The sequence below is a fragment of the Pygocentrus nattereri genome, chromosome 1 (assembly GCF_015220715.1).
Source record: "Pygocentrus nattereri isolate fPygNat1 chromosome 1, fPygNat1.pri, whole genome shotgun sequence".
Lineage (NCBI taxonomy): Eukaryota > Metazoa > Chordata > Actinopteri > Characiformes > Serrasalmidae > Pygocentrus > Pygocentrus nattereri.
The window spans coordinates 20,178,594-20,200,214 of NC_051211.1; the positions used below are offsets into that span (position 1 = coordinate 20,178,594).

Consider the following 21,621-nt stretch of genomic DNA (forward strand, 5'->3'; position numbering starts at 1 on the left):
TATTAAGATGACTGGGGTGTGTTCATTGTAAGGATTTTCTTTTATGTAGCCTGTAATTGGAAGTGAAAGTTATGATGTACATGTGTGCAGTTCTGCTCTGTGTGTCTTCGTCTCCCTTCAACACCTGCAGTAGATGCAGCTGCAGCAGTGCAGTCTCTGTACAGTCTGACTGAGGGAGGTTTTTGTACGATGCTTTTTCACTGTGTCTTTCCACCACTATAAGCTCCCATTCAATAATAATCTCCTGCATCCTCAGGCTGGACTCCACTGATGGTCAGCTGGAAGTTAAGCCCTGAATATGAACCATTGAATCATTCTGGAACTCCAGACTGGCGTCTGTTTGCTTTATAAATCAGGAGTTTAGGAGCTTCACCAGGTCTCAGCAGGTACCAACTCATATAATCATCAACTCCACTAGTTCCAGTACAGCTAATAGAGACAGTCTTTCCTGCTTCACCAGACAGAAACTCATGAGACTGAACCTCTTGATGAGAAACTGAAGAAAGAGACAAAAAGGAGAAGAGAATAAAAATATTCTAAAGATGGTAAAATTTTTATTGAAATTACTTTCTTATCAGACTCAACACTTCAGAAGAGTGTAGAACTAAAAGTGCTCTCACCTTGAGGAAAGAAGGCCAGAGTGGTCAGCAGTAGAATCAGTGTGGTCATCATTGTGCTGTGAGTGAGTCTGAAAGGACTGAAGTCTCCAGTGTTGATCACACCAGCTCTCTTAAAGTGTGTGGAGCTGTGATCATGCAAAACCCTCTTCTATCAGCTGCACTTCCTGTCTTTCACCTGCAGTGAAGTTTATAACCTTTTTTCCTTTTTTGAAAATGTGAACAGTATTTACTTTTTTATTTTTGTTTTGAAAATGATTTTTTAAATGTTTTAAGCTGATTTCTTTGTTTGGATTTTCATCTTTTCTTTTCTTATCTGTGTTTTATACACAGGTTACAGCGATTATGGCAACATCTGTCACTGAATTCCAGCTTCCTGCTGATGAGCTGCTATGATGAAACTAGCTCTGGTAGTTAGTTTCCACAGCAGATAAATGTACTGAATACTTATCAGTTCATATGATCAGAGAAGGATCAGGGCCTGATGCAAAACAGAACTGTTTAACTGGATTAGAGCAATGCAATGTTTGAAAAGATGAATGAAAATCATTGTGCCCAAATTTTCTTTGGCTGTTTTTAAATATGACCTCTAGTGAATTGTGTCTGCGTGTAAAAATAGGACAATTTATATTACTTATCACTAAAATATAATTGATAGGATATCATCAAGATATGATTTTGCCGTATTATCCATCCTTAGGCATCAGGGACTTTTCCAGAGCTATTCATTCATGGATTTTCACTTCTGCAGTGGACTGTCCCCAGTCTTTGAGCTGCTTTGAGCCTTGTGGTCTGTGCTCCCCCCTCTCTGGCAGCAATAAGCCACTCTTGGCCTGGTCACTGGCCTGGTCCTTAATCTCACCCTGTATACAATGTCTCTTACTCTTTGCTTCTTTCTCTGTCTCTGTCTCATCTCTCCCTTACCAAGACCTCAATGATTCAACCAGTAGGAGGCGACACACTGCTATAAACCTTAACTTCACAGCAGAGTTCAGTTTGTTGCATTTGTCAGAATCTAGAGGTTTTTGGATGGTGAGTCAGTGGATTCATCCCTGCATTTTTGGAGGAGCATCAAACCAACAGTGATAGAACTAAATGAAGAATGTGACTAAAATTTCAAGTTACTAAAGAAATAATATTTAAAATTACATTGGCAAATTTACAGTAGGAAAAGTCAGAGTGGTAGGTTGAAATATAGGACTGGTAATTTCAGCTGATAAACAGTCTAGTCTTTGTTTGTCGTCTTCTTCTTCTGAAAGTACAGAATTAAAACACACTGTCATTTATTGTTATAACCAATGTGAGAATTAGCAAGAAGGAAGTTTTGGGTAAATGGAAGAAGAAGCATTTCTTTTTCCTCAAGAAGACACTTAATATCATATAAACAGCTATAAATATATAATGGAAACATCATCTGTGATGTGTTTGGGTTTTCTGGTTAATGAAGCTGCTATAAATCATAAAGTAGATCATTGTGTGCAGCAGGTTTGAGTTGTTCTAGTTAAACAGTGCAGCTTTAGTGCAGGAGGTTTTTGTACAGACGCTGAATGAGGTTGTATCACTGTGGTACACGTTTGGTGGAGGAACTCGACTCTCTGTTGGAAGTAAGTCATTTTCATTTTATTATACTGTTCAGTTTGGAACAAGAACAACATGTAACATGGAAATTTTGTCAGTGGCTTAAAATAAATGAATTTAGCTGTTTAATCATTTTTGAGTGAAGGTATGCTGCATTTAATTTGTAGACCATTTACACATTTCAAAGAACCGCTGATCAGTGTTTTACTAAAAGCATAATGAATTTCAGTTAAAATCCTCTTTGTTTTGTGTTATTAAATAACACACAAAAGCTGTACTTGTAGATATTTTTCAGTTAATATTAGTATTTTTACTCTGTAATTCAATACTAAGTCATAAAATGTACAGCTGTATATGAACATTTGAATATCTCGGGCCAGATTACATGGTTTTGTGTATTTTTCTAATGTGAAATGAGTAAACACGTCCTCTACAGGGAACAAACTTAAGTATAGTAATCTTCTGGAAACTCTTAACTTGCTTCTATATTTATTTCATTTGCTACATTGAACATATTGGCAAAAATGTTTTATTTTTGTTTCATAAATAAATAAATGCAGTAATTGAGCAATAAAATGTTTATATGTTTGTTTTCTGAAATAATGTGTTTTATTGTTTTAATATGTGAACTTCATTTCACTTAGAAAATCAATAAAACATGTAATACGACCAGAGGTGTCTAAACTTTTGTATATATATTTTTTTCATTAGTTTGTCAGTAGCAAAAAAATTACATTTAATTTTCCACAATTTTCCAGAATTTTAACTTGTTCTGTATATAAAAACTTAAATAATTAAAATAGGTCTTTAACTTTGTTTACATATTAAATTACCACAGTCATATTGATAAATAAGAGATAAAAGAAAAAAAACATGTTTATTGTTTACTATAAATGGTGAAATGTGTTTGAATGATCTGCTGCACTCAGTTCTGCTTTATGAACATAAAGTCTGTTAAAGGGAAGTGAAAGAGTCTCAGAATGACTGATAGAACTGAATATGACTATTTCAGACAACAGAAACTCCTGACTATCATCTCTCTCTCTCTCTCTCTCTCTCTCTCTCTCTCTCTCTCCCTCTGCAGGTGATGCTCGGCCCACCCTCACAGTCTTGCCCCCCTCCAGTGTGGAACTGCAGCAGGGGAAGTCTACACTGGTGTGTTTGGCCAACAAGGGCTTCCCCTCAGACTGGACGCTGAGCTGGAAGGTGGACGGTATCAGCCAGACGTCAGGTGTGAGTGTGAGTGGGGGCGTGCTGGAGAAGGGAAATGGCCTCTACAGCTGGAGCAGCACCCTGAGCCTCACTGAGCAGCAGTGGAAGAACATACAGGCAGTGAGCTGTGAGGCCAGACAGGGCAGTCAAAGCCCAGTCACACAGAGCCTGACCACACAGCAGTGCTAGTGTTTCTGCTGATGAGCTGCTCAACAGTTTTTCAGCTCCATTTCAAATTTTGTTGTTATCAGTTCAAAATCTTATTCAGTGCCTGAATGATGTGCTTTACTATATGATTTCAAAATAAAGCTTTTTGAATCAAAATGTATTGAGAGCTCTTTATTTTAATGATGTAGACAGTGGTGGTCATTATTTGCGTTGGAATGAAATTATAAACCACTTCTTGAATGAGATCAGTGTTTTTAGATGAACCATTGCTGATGCTGTATTAACTGATTTGAAATATTCTGTAGCGCTGCAGTTACACAAACTCTACAGTGTTCTGATCTGTTCTGCTCATGCAAATCTGAGTTTCACACCATAAACAGACTCAAACCTCCTGAGACTAAGGCAGCTGTGTGTGTTTGCACCTCTCAAAAGCAGCTAATGCTTTCGTACTTCCTCCCTCTGCTAAATAGCTCCACCTACAGGCCACAGAAGACAGGGAAGCATAGATTTTGTCAATAAAAGATTCTGAAAGACTGATTTGTTGTCATCTCTCCGGTGTTGGGATAGATACATACCAGTTTGCATATAGTTCATATTGATACATATTGTAGTACTTTGCCGAAGGAGACATGGGTAAGGCCACGATTTCTGCTATGAGAAGTGTTATTTATTAACACCAGCATAAAAGGCATGTGCACACTGCAGTTTATTTTAAAGGTCTAGCAGTACTTTTTCATTTTACCCAACATTTTAAATTGGTTGCAAGTCATAATTATCCATATTTTTTGTTTCAGCAGTGTTGTGGACATGGCAATGTGATTTCTTCAAGTAGGACATGTTCCTGGATTAACATCCTAATGTTGTTTCTGGAGCAACGTTCCTTACAATCACTGCCAAATGATGTATTCAATGTGTTCTGCCTGCTCCTCTCACTGCCCCCTGAACTGCTGGGAAACACCAGTTGATTTCTTTCTGCACAAGTAAAATATTGTGATGTTGATTTTAAGTCATTAAAATGGGCAGCAATTCCTTTAAGCCCAAACAGGCTAGCCATGTAATTAGTTTAACAGATTGCTAGCTAATTTTAGTTAAAGCATTTTTTTAAAAATCCACAGAGAGCTCCACAGTTAAATAACATTTAGCAAAAATGCATTATTTAATCAAGTTATTGAAATCGCATCTCTTTATAATCACTCATATAAATGAGGATTCTAAGCAGTTGTTAGCCTGTCTAGCTAGGCTGCTTTTTGTAAGGCATGGCTTAACTAATTTCAGCTGGCAGGTCATTCTGGTTTTCATTGCCTCCTCTGTTGTTGGCTCCCCCATTATCTCCCACTGTAGTCCTGCTAGTACCACTGTCCACTGTTTCTCAACACAAACCAGCAGCGTATTAAGTCGTCAGTCTAATTTCTGCAGCTTTCCGGGTACAACTGAAGATACCACTTAAGACAATATGGATTCACTTATGTGCTTAATTTATATATATTAAAGATAAATGAGAAGACAAAGTTGAAATGAAGTTAAACTACTCACTAGACTACAAAATCCTTTTCCCAAATCCGTATCAAGTATTTTTAGGGAGTGGGGGGAAAAAATAAATAGATAGATAGATAGATAGATAGATAGATAGATAGATAGATAGATAGATAGATAGATAGATAGATAGATAGATAGATAGATAGATAGATAGATAGATGGACGGACGGACGGACGGACGGACGGACGGACGGACGGACGGTTGGATGGATGGATAGATAGATAGATAGATAGATAGATAGATAGATAGATAGATAGATAGATAGATAGATAGATAGATAGATAGATAGATAGATGTTTGTACAATGATTTTTCACTGTGTGAACACCCAGTTACTGTTTCCAGTGGGATGTCCACTTTGACAGTAATAACCTCCTCAATCTTCAGGCTGGACTTTACTGATGGTCAGAGAGAAGTCAATGTGGTTTCCACTCTCACTGCCACTGAATCGAGAGGAAACTCCAGAAGCTCTCTTATCAGTAAAATATGTCAGGAGTTTAGGAGCTTCTCCAGGAATCTGATGATACCAGGACATACAACTCTTTTTTTCTTCTTGATTATTCACACAGTTAACCTCTGGTTTATGTTTACAGGTAATAGTGACAGTTTGATCGGGCTGCACTGTTTGATCTCCAGACTGAGTCAACACAACCTGCCCTAAAGAGTCTGAAGAGAAAAACAAAGCACACAAATATAGATTATTAAAGACGCTACTCTGTAATATAGTGAAAACAAATAAAACATCAAATTTATCTGTTAATTGTACATTACTCTGTGTTTTATAACCAAATAGATCTTTTAAAGATGTTTTGAAATGTCCACCAAGAGATTCAGCTGAGTTTAATGATTTGTGCCTAAATTGAAAAGTAATTGAAATGTTTTCTTACCTGATGTGCAGGTGATGATCATCCAGATGAAGATGGTGATTAAAGTCATGATGGCTTTTTGATGTGTGATCATGTAGATCAGTTCTCAGTCATGAACTGTTAAACTGACAGAGCTATAAACTCTCCCAGAGCACTGAAGCATGAGCTGCTAATGCAAAGCATCTTCAGCATGAAAATCATCTTGCTCACTGCAGAACAGGCAGAGCTAATGCACTAATGGAGTTAATGCTTACTGAACTTGTTCATAAGGTGTTTAAAAGTCTTTTACTCTATGAGTGATGTGGCTGTGAGTCTGCATTATATCATATTATTACTCTGTCACATTTCCTGCATTTTCAATTGATGTGGATGAAGTTTGTGTTAGTGTGTAAAAAAAAAGCCCTAAAATTGAACCTTGTGGGACTCCAAAACATTTCTTTGAATGAAACCAGGAACTGTCTTTTCTTAAAACTTGATTTAAACAATTATAAAACTGTGCTTGATAGGCCAAACCATTCTAAAACTGTGTATGATAGGCCTACTCAGGACAGCTAATTATACATGCAGTGATCCAAGACCAAACTACAAGGATTTTGTGCATCAGCACTAGTCCTGAAGTCATTAATACAGACCCATTCTGTTTCAGTACTATGGTTAGAATAAAAACTTAATTGAAATGTATCTAATAATTCCACCCTTATTATCAGTTATTTTGTTTACTGAGCCCCTGAAGGGAGATGGTATTTATTTTGTTAGGTAAAAATTTTATCTAGGTGGTGAACACCCAGCATAATCAGGTGCAGACCAGATACAATGTGGAGAACACTAGATGCCATTAGGCACGTACCAAATACTGTCAGGTAAATACCAAATACTTTTAGCTACTATGTGATAAGCATCCAGTACTATGAGGTGTGCACAAGATACTGTGTGTGTGATATGTGACAGTACCTCATAGTAACATAGTCATGTTCACCTGAGAGTATCTGGCACTCACGTGATAGCATCTGCTGTATTATCTCGTGCTCATCTGATAGTATTGGCTGCTGAACACATAGTATCTGGTGCTCACCTGATAGCATCTGGGTCTCACATGATAGTATTGGCTGCTCACCACATCTTATCTGGTGCTCATCTGATACAATGCAATATATCGCTGCTGCTGGAACAAAATTTTGTATCTCCATTTTTCGGATATATATATATCTTTGTAGTGTATTCAATTATGTTGAAAAGGTTTTGCAAATTGTTTTTATTCATGTTTTACACAACATCCCAACTTCATTGGAATTGGGATTGTACTTGCTTTGAGTTCATGAAGAAATGCTTGTTATTGCAGGCAAGCAAGCAAAGTTTATTTATATAGTGCTTTTTAGGTGTTATCACAAAGCAGCTTTACAGAACAATCAGTATTACAGAAAGAAAAGAAAAAAAAACCTTCAGAGGAATCAAGACTCAGAAGGGGAACCCATCCTCCTCTGGTCGACATGATTAGTTTATGAATATGCAACAGCAGCAGCAGCATCTGAGGGTGAGGATTGCACAGCATTATACAGCAAGAAGCTCAATGGTGGTCAAGACAGTTCAGAAGACTGGCGAGCAGTGGCACCCGATCAAGCCACAAGAGGCAACCACATCAGACGCACAGGATGGGCTATTCAACTCAGCAAAGAAAGTAAAGAGAAGCACAGAGTCAGTTCTGTAAAGAGTGGCTGATCACAGATTACAGTATAACAGAGCAGCAGAGACTCTGGCAGATCTAGATCTCACAGGGAAGACTAATTACCAAAGGCTTGACTATATAAGTAAGTTTTTAGCCTAGACCTAAAAACTGAGGCTGTGTCTGAGTCCCGCACATTAACAGGAAGATTATTCCAGAGCTGAGAGTCTTTGTATAACAAGGCTGTCCCCCCTGATGTAACTTTATTAATTTTAGCTACCAGTAGTAAGCCAGCACCTTGTGATCTAAGTAGGTGTGATAGTTCATAGTAGGAGAGAAGTTCACTCAGGTACTGAGGGGCGAGTCCATTTAGAGCTTTATAGGTCAGTAAGAGAATTTTATAGTCAATGCGAGATTTAACTGGTAACCAGTGCAGGGCTGATAAAACTTGGCTAATATGGTCAAACTTTCTGGTTCTTGTGAGACTCTGGCTGCAGCGTTCTGTAATAACTGAAGCTTGTTGAGGCTTTTGCTGGGACATCCAGACAGCAGGGCATTATGGTAATCTGGCCTTGAAGTAATAAAAGCATGAACTAACTTTTCTGCATCCTGTAGAGAGAATGCATTTCTTAATTTAGTGATATTGCGGAGATGCAGGAAGGCTAATCTAGTAAAATTAGTTATATGTGCATCAAAGGACAGATCAAGTTCTATCATGACACAAAGATTTTCTACAGATGAGCTTGATGCAACTGAGATATTATTAAGTTTAAGTGTTAAGTTAGACAGTTTGTCTCTACAATGCAAAAAATAAGAGGTCAGCTCAACTTAAAAAGATTTAGTAACTGATTTCATGGCTTTTTCGTTGAGTCAACTTGAGGAGACCGGAGTTCACACAATTCAAACTTTTTAGTTGAGTCAAAAATTCTCCAAGCTACTGTTTCTAGATCTGCATCTCGGTTAGATAAACTAAACTGAATGAGTTTTTTTTTACTCAGTTTCCCCACTAGCTGGCGCTCCTTCTATCACACAGTCCCATCTGGCATATCCTCCTCTTGGGTTTCCAGATTAAGAAGGCACAACACCGTCCTTCAACACTGAGATGAACCACCTTTCATCAGAGGTAAGTGGAAGCTAACTAGCAACTACGAGTAAACTCGTAATTAAAACGTGAACAGCACAGTGAAAGTTATGACGTATGATAGTTCTGTCCAGAATGCGATGCCTGCTAAGGTTCCTTCTCAGTTAAAATGAAGGCAGTGACTAGTTAGATAGCTGCCTTCAGAATGGAACACACTATCTGTCTCTCCACTGCCACACAGCCATCAGGGTTAAAGATGAGGAGAGGTCGGGTGGCTGACAGCTGCTCTAGCATGCCCTCTGGGACGTCTGGTGGCAATGTCCTCCAGGACAACAGGCAGAACTGTGCATGTGGGTGGCAGCTCTCTGCAGGCTCTCTGGCTTTGGCTGGTAGCAGCCATGAGGGTCAGGGAAAGTCCTCATCCTCATCCTTGAGGCAGGACAGTGGCAGCATGGACCCAGCCAGCAGAACGAAAGGGAGAGAGGGCGAAACCTAGACAGAGCAAGAGGGAGGGGAAGAGACCGCACTGGGCAGACAGGGAGGGGACCTACTCTTGGCCAAGATCCTGAGCTGATGCAGGGGGGATCTTGAAATATGTGGGTTCAGGAAGGTTGATCTCCACAGGTTCTAGCATGTGTGATGTGGCGTGTGGATGTTCAACCTCCGCTAGAGCCATGTCTTCGCTGTCATCCTGCCAGTCATCCAGGAAGACGCAGCAACAACAGTACATTGATGAGATGGGTGGTGATGATGATGATGATGATGATGATGATGATGATAGCAGTTTGCTTTGCTCCAAGGATTCCTGCCTTTGTTTCCAATCCAGGCCTGAAGCCTCAAAGTTCACAGTCATGAATCAACAACTGCAGTGGAATGTATTAATGGTATAATAATGGTATAAAATATGGAGCAATGCCATACAATAACCACCATTAGTTCACTAAAAATACTTTCAGTAGATGAGATATGTGAGTGTGAAGTACTTTTTAAAATTTAAACAACTACCACATGAACATGGAAAGGTTCTACAACAATTACAAGATTTTACTAGAACCTTAACATTATGTGGAAGTTGTGCACCAATCATTTATGCAAATGATTCTTTAAAGAACCATCCAAGCGTGATTCTTTTATGGCATTGCACCAAAAAACATTTTGGCTGGCTCAGGGTTGTTGTTACATTAAAGTTGCCATAGAATAACAAATATGTTGAATACTAGTTTTAGACCAGAATGTCCCTTGAAGCTAACACGCTGAAACACACAAATTCACTATTTACTATTTATTATGTTTGTGTATTTATGTTTATTTGTATTTATTGTGAGAAAATTAACACAGGCCAGATGAATAGCTTTGAGTATTTTTTTAGGTCGAATAAGACTTTTCATTTTGGCTAGCTCATGAAACCAGCCATTAGGGGTGTACTTTGTGTACTTCTGGTGCCGGTCCCAAGCCCGGATAAATGGTGAGGGTTGCGTCAGGAAGGGCATCCGGCGTAAAACTTGTGCCAAAACTATCATGCGGATCACAAATATGATTGCCATACCGGATCGGTCGAGGCCCAGGTTAACAACGACTGCCTCCGGTGCTGTTGACCAGCAGGGTGCCGGTGGAAATTGGACTACTGTAGGTCGAAGACCATCAAAGAGGAGAGGAGGAAGGCAGGTTAGAAGGCAGCAAGAGAGAAGGAAAGGCAGGAGTGTGGAGGTTAGAGTAGGGACACTGAATATAGGGACAATGACTGGTAAAGGCAGAGAGCTTGCAGACATGATGGTGAGAAGGAAGGTAGATATTCTGTGTGTCCAGGAGACCAGATGGAAAGGAAGCAAGGCCAGGAACATTGGAGGTGGATTCAAACTGTTCTATCATGGTGTAGAGAGGAAGAGAAATGGAGTAGGGATAATCCTAAAGGAACAGCTTGTGAAAAGTGTTCTGGATGTAAAGAGAGTGTCAGACAGGATCATGAGCCTGAAGTTGGAGGTTGATGGTGTGATTTTGAATGTGGTCAGTTCATATGCACCACAGGTTGGTTGTCAGTTAGAGGAGAAAGAGGAATTTTGGAGTTAAATGGATGAAGTGGTAGATGGTGTCCCTACAGAGGAGAGATTGGTGATTGGTGCAGACTTCAATGGACATGTTGTTGAAGGGAACAGAGGGGATGAAGAGGTGCTGGGTATGTATGGTGTGAAAGACAGAAATGCGGAAGGTCAGATGGTTGTAGATTTTGCAAAGAGAATGGAAATGGCTGTGGTGAACACATATTTTCAGAAGAGGGAAGAACACAGGGTGGCATACAAGAGTGGAGGGAGGTGCACACAGGTGGATTACATCCTTAGCAGGAGATGCCACCTAAAGGAGATTGGAGATGTAAAGTGGTGCCAGGGGAAAGTGTAGCAAGGCAAAATAGGGTGGTTGTCTGTAGAATGAGATTAGAAACAAAGAAGAGGAAGAGAGTGAAGACAGAGCCAAAGATTAGATGGTGGAAGCTGAAGGAGGAGAGATGAAGGAAGTAGGCAGGAGTACTGTGAGGCTAGTCGCATAGCGAAAAGAATGGTGGCAAAGGCAAAGGCTCAGGCCTATGATGAGCTGTACGAGAGGCTGGACAGTAAAGAAGGAGTAAAGGACCTGTATTGTTTGGCTAAACAGAGAGATAGAGCTGGAAAGGATGTACAGCAGGTTGGGCTGATAAAGGATAGAGAGGGAAATGTACTAGTGAGTGAACAGAGAGTGATGAGTAGATGGAAGGAGTACTTTGAAGAACTAATGAATGAGGAAAACAAGAGAGAGAGGAGGACAACGGGGGGAGAGTGGATCAGGAAGTGCAGAGAATTAGTAAGGTGGAAGTGAGGGCAGCTTTAAAAAGGATGAAGAACGGAAAGGCAGTTGGTCCAGATGACATACCTGTGGAGGTATGGAGATGTTTAGGAGAGAAGGCAGTGGATTTTTTAACCAGGTTGTTTAACAAAATCCTGCAGAGTGAGAGGATGCCTGATGAGTGGAGAAGCAATGTATTGGTCCCCATTTTTAAGAACAAGGGTGATGTGCAGAGCTGCAGTAACTACAGAGGTATAAAGTTGATGAGCCACACCATGAAGGTATGGGAAAGAGTTGTTGAAGCAAGGCTAAGGCGAGAGGTTCAGATCAGTGAGCAGCAGTTTGGTTTCATGCCCAGAAAGAGTACCACAGATGCAATTTTTGCGTTGAGAGTGTTGGTAGAGAAGTACAGAGAAGGTCAGAAGGAACTAAATTGTGTCTTTGTGGATCTAGAGAAGGCATATGATAGGGTGCCAAGACAGGAATTGTGGTACTGTATGAGGAAGTCAGGTGTAGCTGAAAAGTATGTTAGGGTGGTGCAGGACATGTATGAGGATAGTGAGACAGTGATGAGGTGTGCAGTTGGAGTGACAAATGGTTTCAAGGTGAAGGTAGGGTTACATCAGGGATCAGATTTGAGCCCCTTCTTGTTTGCAATGCTGATGGACAGGTTGACAGATGAGGTCAGGCAGGAGGCTCCATGGACCATGATGTTTGCAGATGACATTGTGATCTGTGGTGAGAGTAGAGAGCAGGTGGAAGAGAATCTGGAGAGGTGGAGGTTTGCACTGGAGAGGAGAGGAATGAAGGTCAGTAGAGATAAAACGGAATACATGTGTGTGAATGAGAAGGAGGCAGGTGGAAAGGTGAAGATGCAAGGAGTAGAGGTCGTAAAGGTGGATGACTTCAAATATCTTGGGTCAACCATTCAGAGCAATGGACAGTGCAAAAAAGAGGTGAGGAAGAGGGTGCAGGCAGGATGGAGTGGGTGGAGACAGGTGTCAGGGCTGATGTGTGACAGAAGGATAGCAGCAAGAGTGAAAGGGAAGGTTTACAAGACAGTAGTGCGTCCTGCTATGATGTATGGTTTGGAGACTGTGGCTCTGTCTAAAAGACAGGAGGCTGAGCTGGAGGTGGCGGAGATGAAGATGCTGAGATTTTTGTTGGGAGTGACAAGGATGGACAGGATTAGAAATGAGCAGATCAGAGGGACAGTGAAGGTGGAGCAGTTTGGAGATAAAGCCAGAGAGGCCAGGTTGAGATGGTTTGGACATGTGTTGAGGAGGAATAAGTTTAAGTTTAAGTGATACTGTTTTGATCCCACAACCGGGGAAATTCCATCTCCGCATTTAACCCATCCATGCAAGTGAAACACCACACACACACTAGGGGACAGTGAGCACACTTGCCCGGAGCGGTGGGCAGCCCTATCCACGGCGCCCGGGGAGCAATTGGGGGTTAGGTGTCTTGCTCAAGGACACCTCAGTCATGGACTGTCGATGCTGGGGATTGAACCGGCAACCTTCCGGTCACAGGGCCAGTTCCCTAACCTCCAGCCCACGACTGCCCCCAAATAGTGGATATATTGGGCAAAGAATGTTGGAGATGGAGCTGCCAGGTAAAAGGAGAAGAGGTAGACCTCAGAGAAGGTTTATTTATGTAGTGAAGGTGGACATGGAGATGGTTGGTGTGAAAGTAGAGGAGGCAATGGATAGGGCAAGATGGTGGCAGATGATCTGCTGTGGCGACCCCTAAAGGGAGCAGCCGAAAGAAGAAGAAGAAATAAAACATATTTGGCATCACTGGTAAAATCTGACAAAAATAGCATACATAAATTTCTATGTACATTATTTCCACAACTTTCTTATGGATTAGCATACAAGTTGATTATTGCTTTTTCTTTAAGGATGGACTTTTCCTTAATACAGCCCTGAGATTGAGCATAAGGAGCTATTCTATTCATACTTCAACCAGTGAACTGTCTCCTCCTCCTTTATAATGTCTCTGGTTATGTCTTTCTGGATACTGTTTAATGTTTATTTCTCCTTATATCCTTGGTTATTTCAAAGTGCTGGCAAGTAGAACCCCTTTACATCAGAAGCTACAGACAGAGATATCAAGACAAAATTTTGCTAAATTTTGGCTTCAACCTACAGCAGACAAAGATCAGCTACATGGGAGATAGGCTGGTAGGCCTAGAGCAAAATTTTCTAGTGATCTTTGTTTTGGCAATGTAGTTTATAATAAAAATGCATTTACACTCAGTAGTCAGATGTGTCTCCAATTAGTTGGACTGAAATTTAATCCTTTGTGGGACAGAATATGCAAATTTGCGTGTTACGAGGCAACCAATTGCTATGTGTTTATGCCTTCAGTCTCTTAGGCTGCAGTTTGTTTTACAGATTAGTGCCCGTCATTATCGTTACTAAGCATTTTGTTTTATCACCAACCATGAGCATCCTCCTTGATTATCCTACTGCCAGACACGGATCATTTGCCCAGTAACATATTGTATGGGGAGGAGTTTCAGTTGTATTTAGTATTATAATCCGTTAACAATCTTACTAACACAGTAGCTCAATCGTAATATTATACATCCATGTCTGACCTCAGTCAGAATAAAATAGTTCTCTGAGTGAAGAGTAATTTGACATGTTGAGTCTAAGACTGTGATTTTATAGCAAGCAGGTTTAGGATATCACATGCCCCAGAGACTTTGTTCTTGGAGCAGGTGGAGGGTGGGAGTGGGACGACTGTGTGGCATCCACCACTGGCTGCCCTGTTGTGGGGAGCTTAGGGGGGCTGGCTGGCCATACAATGTGGCTCTCAGGATACACTACATTACTGGTTTAAAAGGACATTTTATTTTGGTTGTTGTGATTGTGTTGCTTATCCATAGTTATTGGTGTAATTGTGACCAGGAAGGGTGTGTTTTTTGTGTGTGAGTTTGGCTGCCCTCCTTGTATGTCTTGTCCTCCCATGTTACCTGTACTGTTCTCCGTACTGGCACCTAGGATGTAGAAAGAACTCCCACTGACTGTCTGTACAGCAGAGCCTCTCGCTGTGTTCAAACGCAGACTGAAGACACTGCTCTTTACACAGCACTTAAATGAGCACTGAAGTAAGTATTGGTATGGATAAGAGCGTCTGCTAAATGCTGTGAATATAAATCTTACCCCCTCCCCTTGTTTCGTCTCTTCATGTCTCTGTGTTCGTGGAGGACCCTGTCATTCAGTAAAAGAGCCTTTGCCAGTATGAGCAACTCTGTCCAGTTCTTCTTCTGCACTGATGCTACAGTTTTTACCAGAAGGGTTGTAGAGATCCCTCCTTTTCTCTGCTTCATGGAAGAGTTTCTCCTCGTCCATATTGAGGTGGCAAAGATATGCTAGTCATCAAAAATAGAATCTGAAAAATAGAAACTGTCACATCACATTGTGCATTGCCGCTCACAGCTGGGATTGACAGCTTCACTGATTATAATGTGAGAATTTTTGTTTTGTTTTTGAATCGCTTGCCTTCAAGACACTCAGTTTGTTTGTGCTTCACAAGTAGAATGACAAATACTCCTTATAATGCTAACAAAACAAAACAACAACAACAATAAAAATTACAGTAATAATGATAATAACTTTAATTAACCTAATTATGTTCACTAATATTATTATTAATAATACTCATAATAATATTATTTTAGTATCTCATATTTAAACAGGTATTGCTTAAACACCAATAGTTTAATATATTAAATATATTTTCTTCATAATGCTAATATGGAACTTAAAAAAGGACTAATTATCCAAAGGTAAACACAGAATGATTTACATTGTAATATCCATCCATCCATCCATCCATCCATCCATCCATTTTCAAAGCCGCTTCTCCGTCAGGGTCGTGGGGGGATGCTGGAGCCTATCCCAGCAGTCTTCAGGCGGAAGGCAGGATACACCCTGGACAGGTCGCCAGTCCATCGCAGGGCAGACAGACAGACACAGACAGTCACTCACACCTTGGGGTAATTTAGCATGTCCAATCGGCCTGACTGCATGTCTTTGGACTGTGGGAGGAAACCGGAGAACCCGGAGGAAACCCACGCAGACACGGGGAGAACATGCAAACCCAACACAGAGAGGACCCTGGCCGCCCGGCCGAGGAATCAAACCCAGGCACTCCTCGCTCCTCGGCGACAGCGCTACCCACCACGCCACCGTGCCGCCCCCACATTGTAATATAATATCATTTAAATTACATGTTAATATAATTTAATTTAACATAATACACTTTTATATTAAGATGACTGGGACTGTTCATTGTAAGGATTTTCTTTTATGTAGCCTGTAATTGGAAGTGAAGGGTATGATGTACATGTGTGCAGTTCTGCTCTGTGTGTCTTCGTCTCCCTTCAACACCTGCAGTAGATGCAGCTGCAGCAGTGCAGTCTCTGTACAGTCTGACTGAGGGAGGTTTTTGTACGATGCTTTTTCACTGTGTCTTTCCACCTCCATAAGCTCCCATACAATAATAATCTCCTGCATCCTCAGGCTGGACTCCACTGATGGTCAGTTGAAAGTTAAGCCCTGAATATGAACCACTGAATCGTTCTGGAACTCCAGACTGGCGACTATTTGCCTTATAAATCAGGAGGTTAGGAGCTTCTCCAGGTTTCTGCAGGTACCAACTCATATCATCATCAACTCCACTAGTTCCAGTACAGCTAATAGAGACAGTCTTTCCTGCTTCACCAGACAGAAACTCAGGAGACTGAACCTCTTGATGAGAAACTGAAGAAAGAGACAAAATGGAGAAGAGAATAAAAATATTCTCAAGATGGTAAAACAGTTTTTATTGAAATTACTTTCTTATCAGACTCAACACTTCAGAAGAGTGTAGAACTAAATGTGCTCTCACCTTGAGGAAAGAAGGCCAGAGTGGTCAGCAGTAGAATCAGTGTGGTCATCATTGTGCTGTGTGTGAGTCTGAAAGGACTGAAGTCTCCAGTGTTGATCACACCAGCTCTCTTAAAGTGTGTGGAGCTGTGATCATGCAAAACCCTCTTCTATCAGCTGAACTTCCTGTCTTTCACCTGCAGTGAAGTTTATAACCTTTTTTGAAAATGTGAATAGTATTTACTTTTTTATTTGCTCAAGATCTGTTCTGAAAATGATTTTTTAAATGTTTTAAGCTGATTTCTTTGTTTGGATTTTCATCTTTTCTTTTCTTATCTGTGTTTTATACACAGGTTACAGCGATTATGGCAACATCTGTCACTGAATTCCAGCTTCCTGCTGATGAGCTGCTATGATGAAACTAGCTCTGGTAGTTAGTTTCCACAGCAGATAAATGTACTGAATACTTATCAGTTCATATGATCAGAGAAGGATCAGGGCCTGATGCAAAACAAGTATCTCTGGAGCCTCTCAGTTCCACTGACACTAAACCTACAAGTAAAGAAATCAACAACTAACAAATAAAGAACAAATAAACACAATCTTGAATATCATCAGTACTTTAAGAACAATGACCAACAGCACGATTCAGCACATTGTTAGAACTGTTTAACTGGATTAGAGCAATGCAATGTGTGAAAAGATGAATGAAAATCATTGTGCCCAAATTTTCTTTGGCTGTTTTTAAATATGACCTCTAGTGAATTGTGTCTGTGTGTAAAAATAGGACAATTTATATTACTTATCACTAAAATATAATTACCTTATAAAAACCTTAACTTCACAGCAGAGTTCAGTTTGTTGCATTTGTCAGAATCTAGAGGTTTTTGGATGGTGAGTCAGTGGATTAATTCCTGCATTTTTGGAGGAGCATCAAACCCAGTGATGGAACTAAATGAAGAATGTGACTAAAATTTCAAGTTACTAAAGAAATAATATTTAAAATTACATTGGCAAATTTACAGTAGGAAAAGTCAGAGTGGTAGGTTGAAATATAGGACTGGTAATTTCAGCTGATAAACAGTCTAGTCTTTGTTTGTCGTCTTCTTCTTCTGAAAGTACAGAATTAAAACACACTGTCATTTATTGTTATAACCAATGTGAGAATTAGCAAGAAGGAAGTTTTGGGTAAATGGAAGAAGAAGCATTTCTTTTTCCTCAAGAAGACACTTAATATCATATAAACAGCTATAAATATATAATGGAAACATCATCTGTGATGTGTTTGGGTTTTCTGGTTAATGAAGCTGCTATAAATCATAAAGTAGATCATTGTGTGCAGCAGGTTTGAGTTGTTCTAGTTAAACAGTGCAGCTTTAGTGCAGGAGGTTTTTGTACAGATGCTGAATGAGGTTGTATCACTGTGGAGGACTTTTGGTGGAGGAACTCGACTCTCTGTTGGAAGTAAGTCATTTTCATTTTATTATACTGTTCAGTTTGGAACAAGAACAAAATGTAATATGGAAATTTTGTCAATGGCTTAAAATAAATGAATTTAGCTGTTTAATCATTTTTGAGTGAAGGTATGCTGCATTTAATTTGTAGACCATTTACACACAGTTCAAAGAACCGCTGATCAGTGTTTAATTAAACGCATAATGAATTTCAGTTAAAATCCTCTTTGTTTTGTGTTATTAAATAACACACAAAAGCTGTACTTGTAGATATTTTTCAGTTAATATTAGTATTTTTACTCTGTAATTCAATACTAAGTCATAAAATGTACAGCTGTATGTGAATATTTGAATATCTCTGGCCAGATTACATGGTTTTGTGTATTTTCTAATGTGAAATGAGTAAACACGTCCTCTACAGGGAAGAAACTTAAGTATAGTAAACTTCTGGAAACTCTTAACTTGCTTCTATATTTATTTCATTTGCTACATTGAACATATTGGCAAAAAATAATGTATAAAAACCAAATTTAACGTTTTATTTTGTTTCATAAATAAATAAATGCAGTAATTGAGCAATAAAATGTTTATAAGTTTGTTTTCTGAAATAATGTGTTTTATTGTTTTAATATGTGAACTTGATTTCACTTAGAAAATCAATAAAACATGTAATACGACCAGAGGTGTCTAAACTTTTGTATGTTTTTTTTTTCATTAGTTTGTCAGTAGCAAAAAAAATTACATTTAATTTTCCACAATTTTCCAGAATTTTAACTTGTTCTGTATATGTAAACTTAAATAAATTAAAATAGGTCTTTAATTTTGTTTACTTATTAAATTACTACAGTCGTATTGATAAATAAGAAATAAAACAGAAAAAAAAACATGTTGATTGTTTACTATAAATGGTGAAATGTGTTTGAATGATCTGCTGCTCTCAGTTCTGCTTTATGAACATAAAGTCTGTTAAAGGGAAGTGAAAGAGTCTCAGAATGACTGATAGAACTGAATATGACTATTTCAGACAACAGAAACTCCTGACTATCATCTCTCTCTCTCTCGCTCTCTCTCTCCCTCTGCAGGTGATGCTCGGCCCACCCTCACAGTGTTGCCCCCCTCCACTGTGGAGCTGCAGCAGGGGAAGGCTACACTGGTGTGTTTGGCCAACAAGGGCTTCCCCTCAGACTGGACGCTGAGCTGGAAGGTGGACGGTATCAGCCAGACGTCAGGTGTGAGTGTGAGTGGGGGCGTGCTGGAGAAGGGACACGGCCTCTACAGCTGGAGCAGCACCCTGAGCCTCACTGAGCAGCAGTGGAAGAACATACAGGCAGTGAGCTGTGAGGCCAGACAGGGCAGTCAAAGCCCAGTCACCCAGAGCCTGACCACACAGCAGTGCTAGTGTTTCTGCTGATGAGCTGCTCAACAGTTTTTCAGCTCCATTTCAAATTTTGTTGTTATCAGTTCAAAATCTTATTCAGTGCCTGAATGATGTGCTTTACTATATGATTTCAAAATAAAGCTTTTTGAATCAAAACTGTATTGAGAGCTCTTTATTTTAATGATGTAGACAGTGGTGGTCATTATTTGCGTTGGAATGAAATTATAAACCACTTCTTGAATGAGATCAGTGTTTTTAGATGAACCATTACTGATGCTGTATTAACTGATTTGAAATATTCTGTAGCGCTGCAGAAACACAAACTCTACAGTGTTCTAATCTGTTCTGTTTATGCAAATCTGAGTTTCACACCATAAAGAGACTCAAACCTCGTGAGACTAAGGCAGCTGTGTGTGTTTGCACATCTCAAAAGCAGCTAATGCTTTCGAACTTCCTCCCTCTGCTAAATAGCTCCACCTACAGGCCACAGAAGACAGACAAGCATAGATTTTGTCATTGAAAGTTCCTGAAAGACTGATTTGTTGTCATCTCTCCAGTGTTGGGATAGATACATACCAGTTTGCATATAGTTCTGCTGAGGATGCTGTCATTATGCTTACACTCCATTTTGCAATACTTAGAGGCGCCAGATACATATTGTAGCATTTTGCCGAAGGAGACATGGGTGAGGCCATGATTTTGGCTATGGCAAGTGTTCCTTTATTCCTTTAAGCCCAAACAAGCTAGCCATGTAATTAGTTTAACAGATTGCTAGCTAACTTTAGTTAGAGGCAGTTGTGGCTGGAGGTTAGGGAACCAGCCCTGTGACCGGAAGGCCGGCGGTTCGATCCCCTCAGCTGACAGTACATGACTAAAGTACCCTTGAGCAAGGCACTTAACTCTGATTTGCTCCCCAGGTGCCGTGGATAGGGCTGCCCACCGCTCTGGGCAAGTGTGCTCACTGCCCCTAGTGTGTGTTTTCAGTGTCTATGTATGTGGGTGTTTCACTGCACAGATGGGTTAAATGCAGAGGTCTAATTTTACAGTGTTAGCCTGTCTAGCTAGGTTGCTTTTTGTAGGGCATGGCTTCACTGATTTAATTACTAAGTTAATTCTACCCGGCAGCTCCATCTCCAACATTCTTTGACCAATATATCCACTACTGCGACTCAACACATGTCCAAACCATCTCAACCTGGCCTCTCTGGCTTTATCTCCTAACTGCTCCACCTTCACTGTCCCTCTGATTTGCTTATTTCTAATCTTGTCCATCCTTGTCACTCACAATGAAAATCTCAGCATCTTCATCTCCGCCACCTCCAGCTCAGCCTCCACAGGTATGTCATCTGGACCAACTGCCTTTCCATTCTTCATCCTTTTTAAAGCTGCCCTCACTTCCACCTTAAAAATTCTCTGCACTTCCTGATCCACTATCTCTCCCCCCTTTGTCCTCCTCTCTCTCTCGTTTTTCTCATTCATTAGTTGTTCAAAGTACTCCTTCCATCTACTCAACACTCTCTGTTCACTCACTAGTACATTCTCCTCTCTATCCTTTATCAGCCTAACCTGCTGTACGTCCTTTCCAGCTCTATCTCTCTGTTTAGCCAAATGAAACAAGTCCTTTACTCCTTCTTTACTGTCCAGCCTCTCATACAGCTCATCATAGGTCTGAGCCTTTGCCTTTGCCACCATTCTTTTCGCTATGTGACTAGCCTCACAGTACTCCTGCCTACTTCCTTCATCTCTCTGGTAATCCCACTTTTTCTTAGCTGCATTCTTCTTCTGAATACTCTCCTGGACTTCCTCATTCCAACACCAACTTTCCTTGTCTTCTTTCCTCTGACCAGACGAAACACCCAACACATTCTTGCCAGTTTCTCTCATCACCTTAGCTGTATTTTCCCAGTCCTCAGGTAGCTCCTTACTGTCCCCAAGGGCCTGTTGCAATTTTTCCCTGAACTGCCTGCAACCATCCTCCTCCTTCAGCTTCCACCATCTAATATTTGGCTCTGTCTTCACTCTCTTCCTCTTCTTTGTTTCTAATCTCATTCTACAGACAACCACCCTATGCTGCCTTGCTACACTTTCCCCTGGCACCACTTTACAATCTCCAATCTCCTTTAGGTGGCATCTCCTGCTAAAGATATAATCCACCTGTGTGCACCTCCCTCCACTCTTGTATGTAATGCACAGTACCACAAAAACTATAAAAAACTACCCAGTACCTTTTACTGTAGGTGGTTTTTTATTCTGCTTTACTTATAAAATAAAAAGGACTGCCTTAAGATATGATGTTTATCAAACATCTAACTGTAAGTTCACAGAAAAAATGTCTTACATTTTACAAATGATTCTTTGCAGTTTGATGATCAGT

General features: G+C 40.2%; 5 gene segments (V, D, J or C); 2 read left to right on the plus strand and 3 right to left on the minus strand.

Moving 5' to 3' along the window:
- On the minus strand, positions 1 to 771 carry LOC108443581. The segment is given in 2 exon segments: positions 1 to 496; positions 621 to 771. Coding segments are annotated over 2 exon segments (237 nt in total).
- A 780-nt stretch (positions 772 to 1,551) lies between these two features.
- On the plus strand, positions 1,552 to 3,731 carry LOC108443568. The segment is given in 3 exon segments: positions 1,552 to 1,563; positions 2,119 to 2,221; positions 3,280 to 3,731. Coding segments are annotated over 3 exon segments (432 nt in total).
- Positions 3,732 to 5,393: 1,662 nt separating this feature from the next.
- Positions 5,394 to 6,066, minus strand: LOC119262925. The segment is given in 2 exon segments: positions 5,394 to 5,777; positions 5,999 to 6,066. Coding segments are annotated over 2 exon segments (339 nt in total).
- Positions 6,067 to 15,874: 9,808 nt separating this feature from the next.
- On the minus strand, positions 15,875 to 16,599 carry LOC108443588. The segment is given in 2 exon segments: positions 15,875 to 16,310; positions 16,438 to 16,599. Coding segments are annotated over 2 exon segments (351 nt in total).
- A 779-nt stretch (positions 16,600 to 17,378) lies between these two features.
- On the plus strand, positions 17,379 to 19,403 carry LOC108443586. The segment is given in 2 exon segments: positions 17,379 to 17,879; positions 18,952 to 19,403. Coding segments are annotated over 2 exon segments (381 nt in total).
- The last annotated feature ends 2,218 nt before the right edge of the window (positions 19,404 to 21,621 follow it).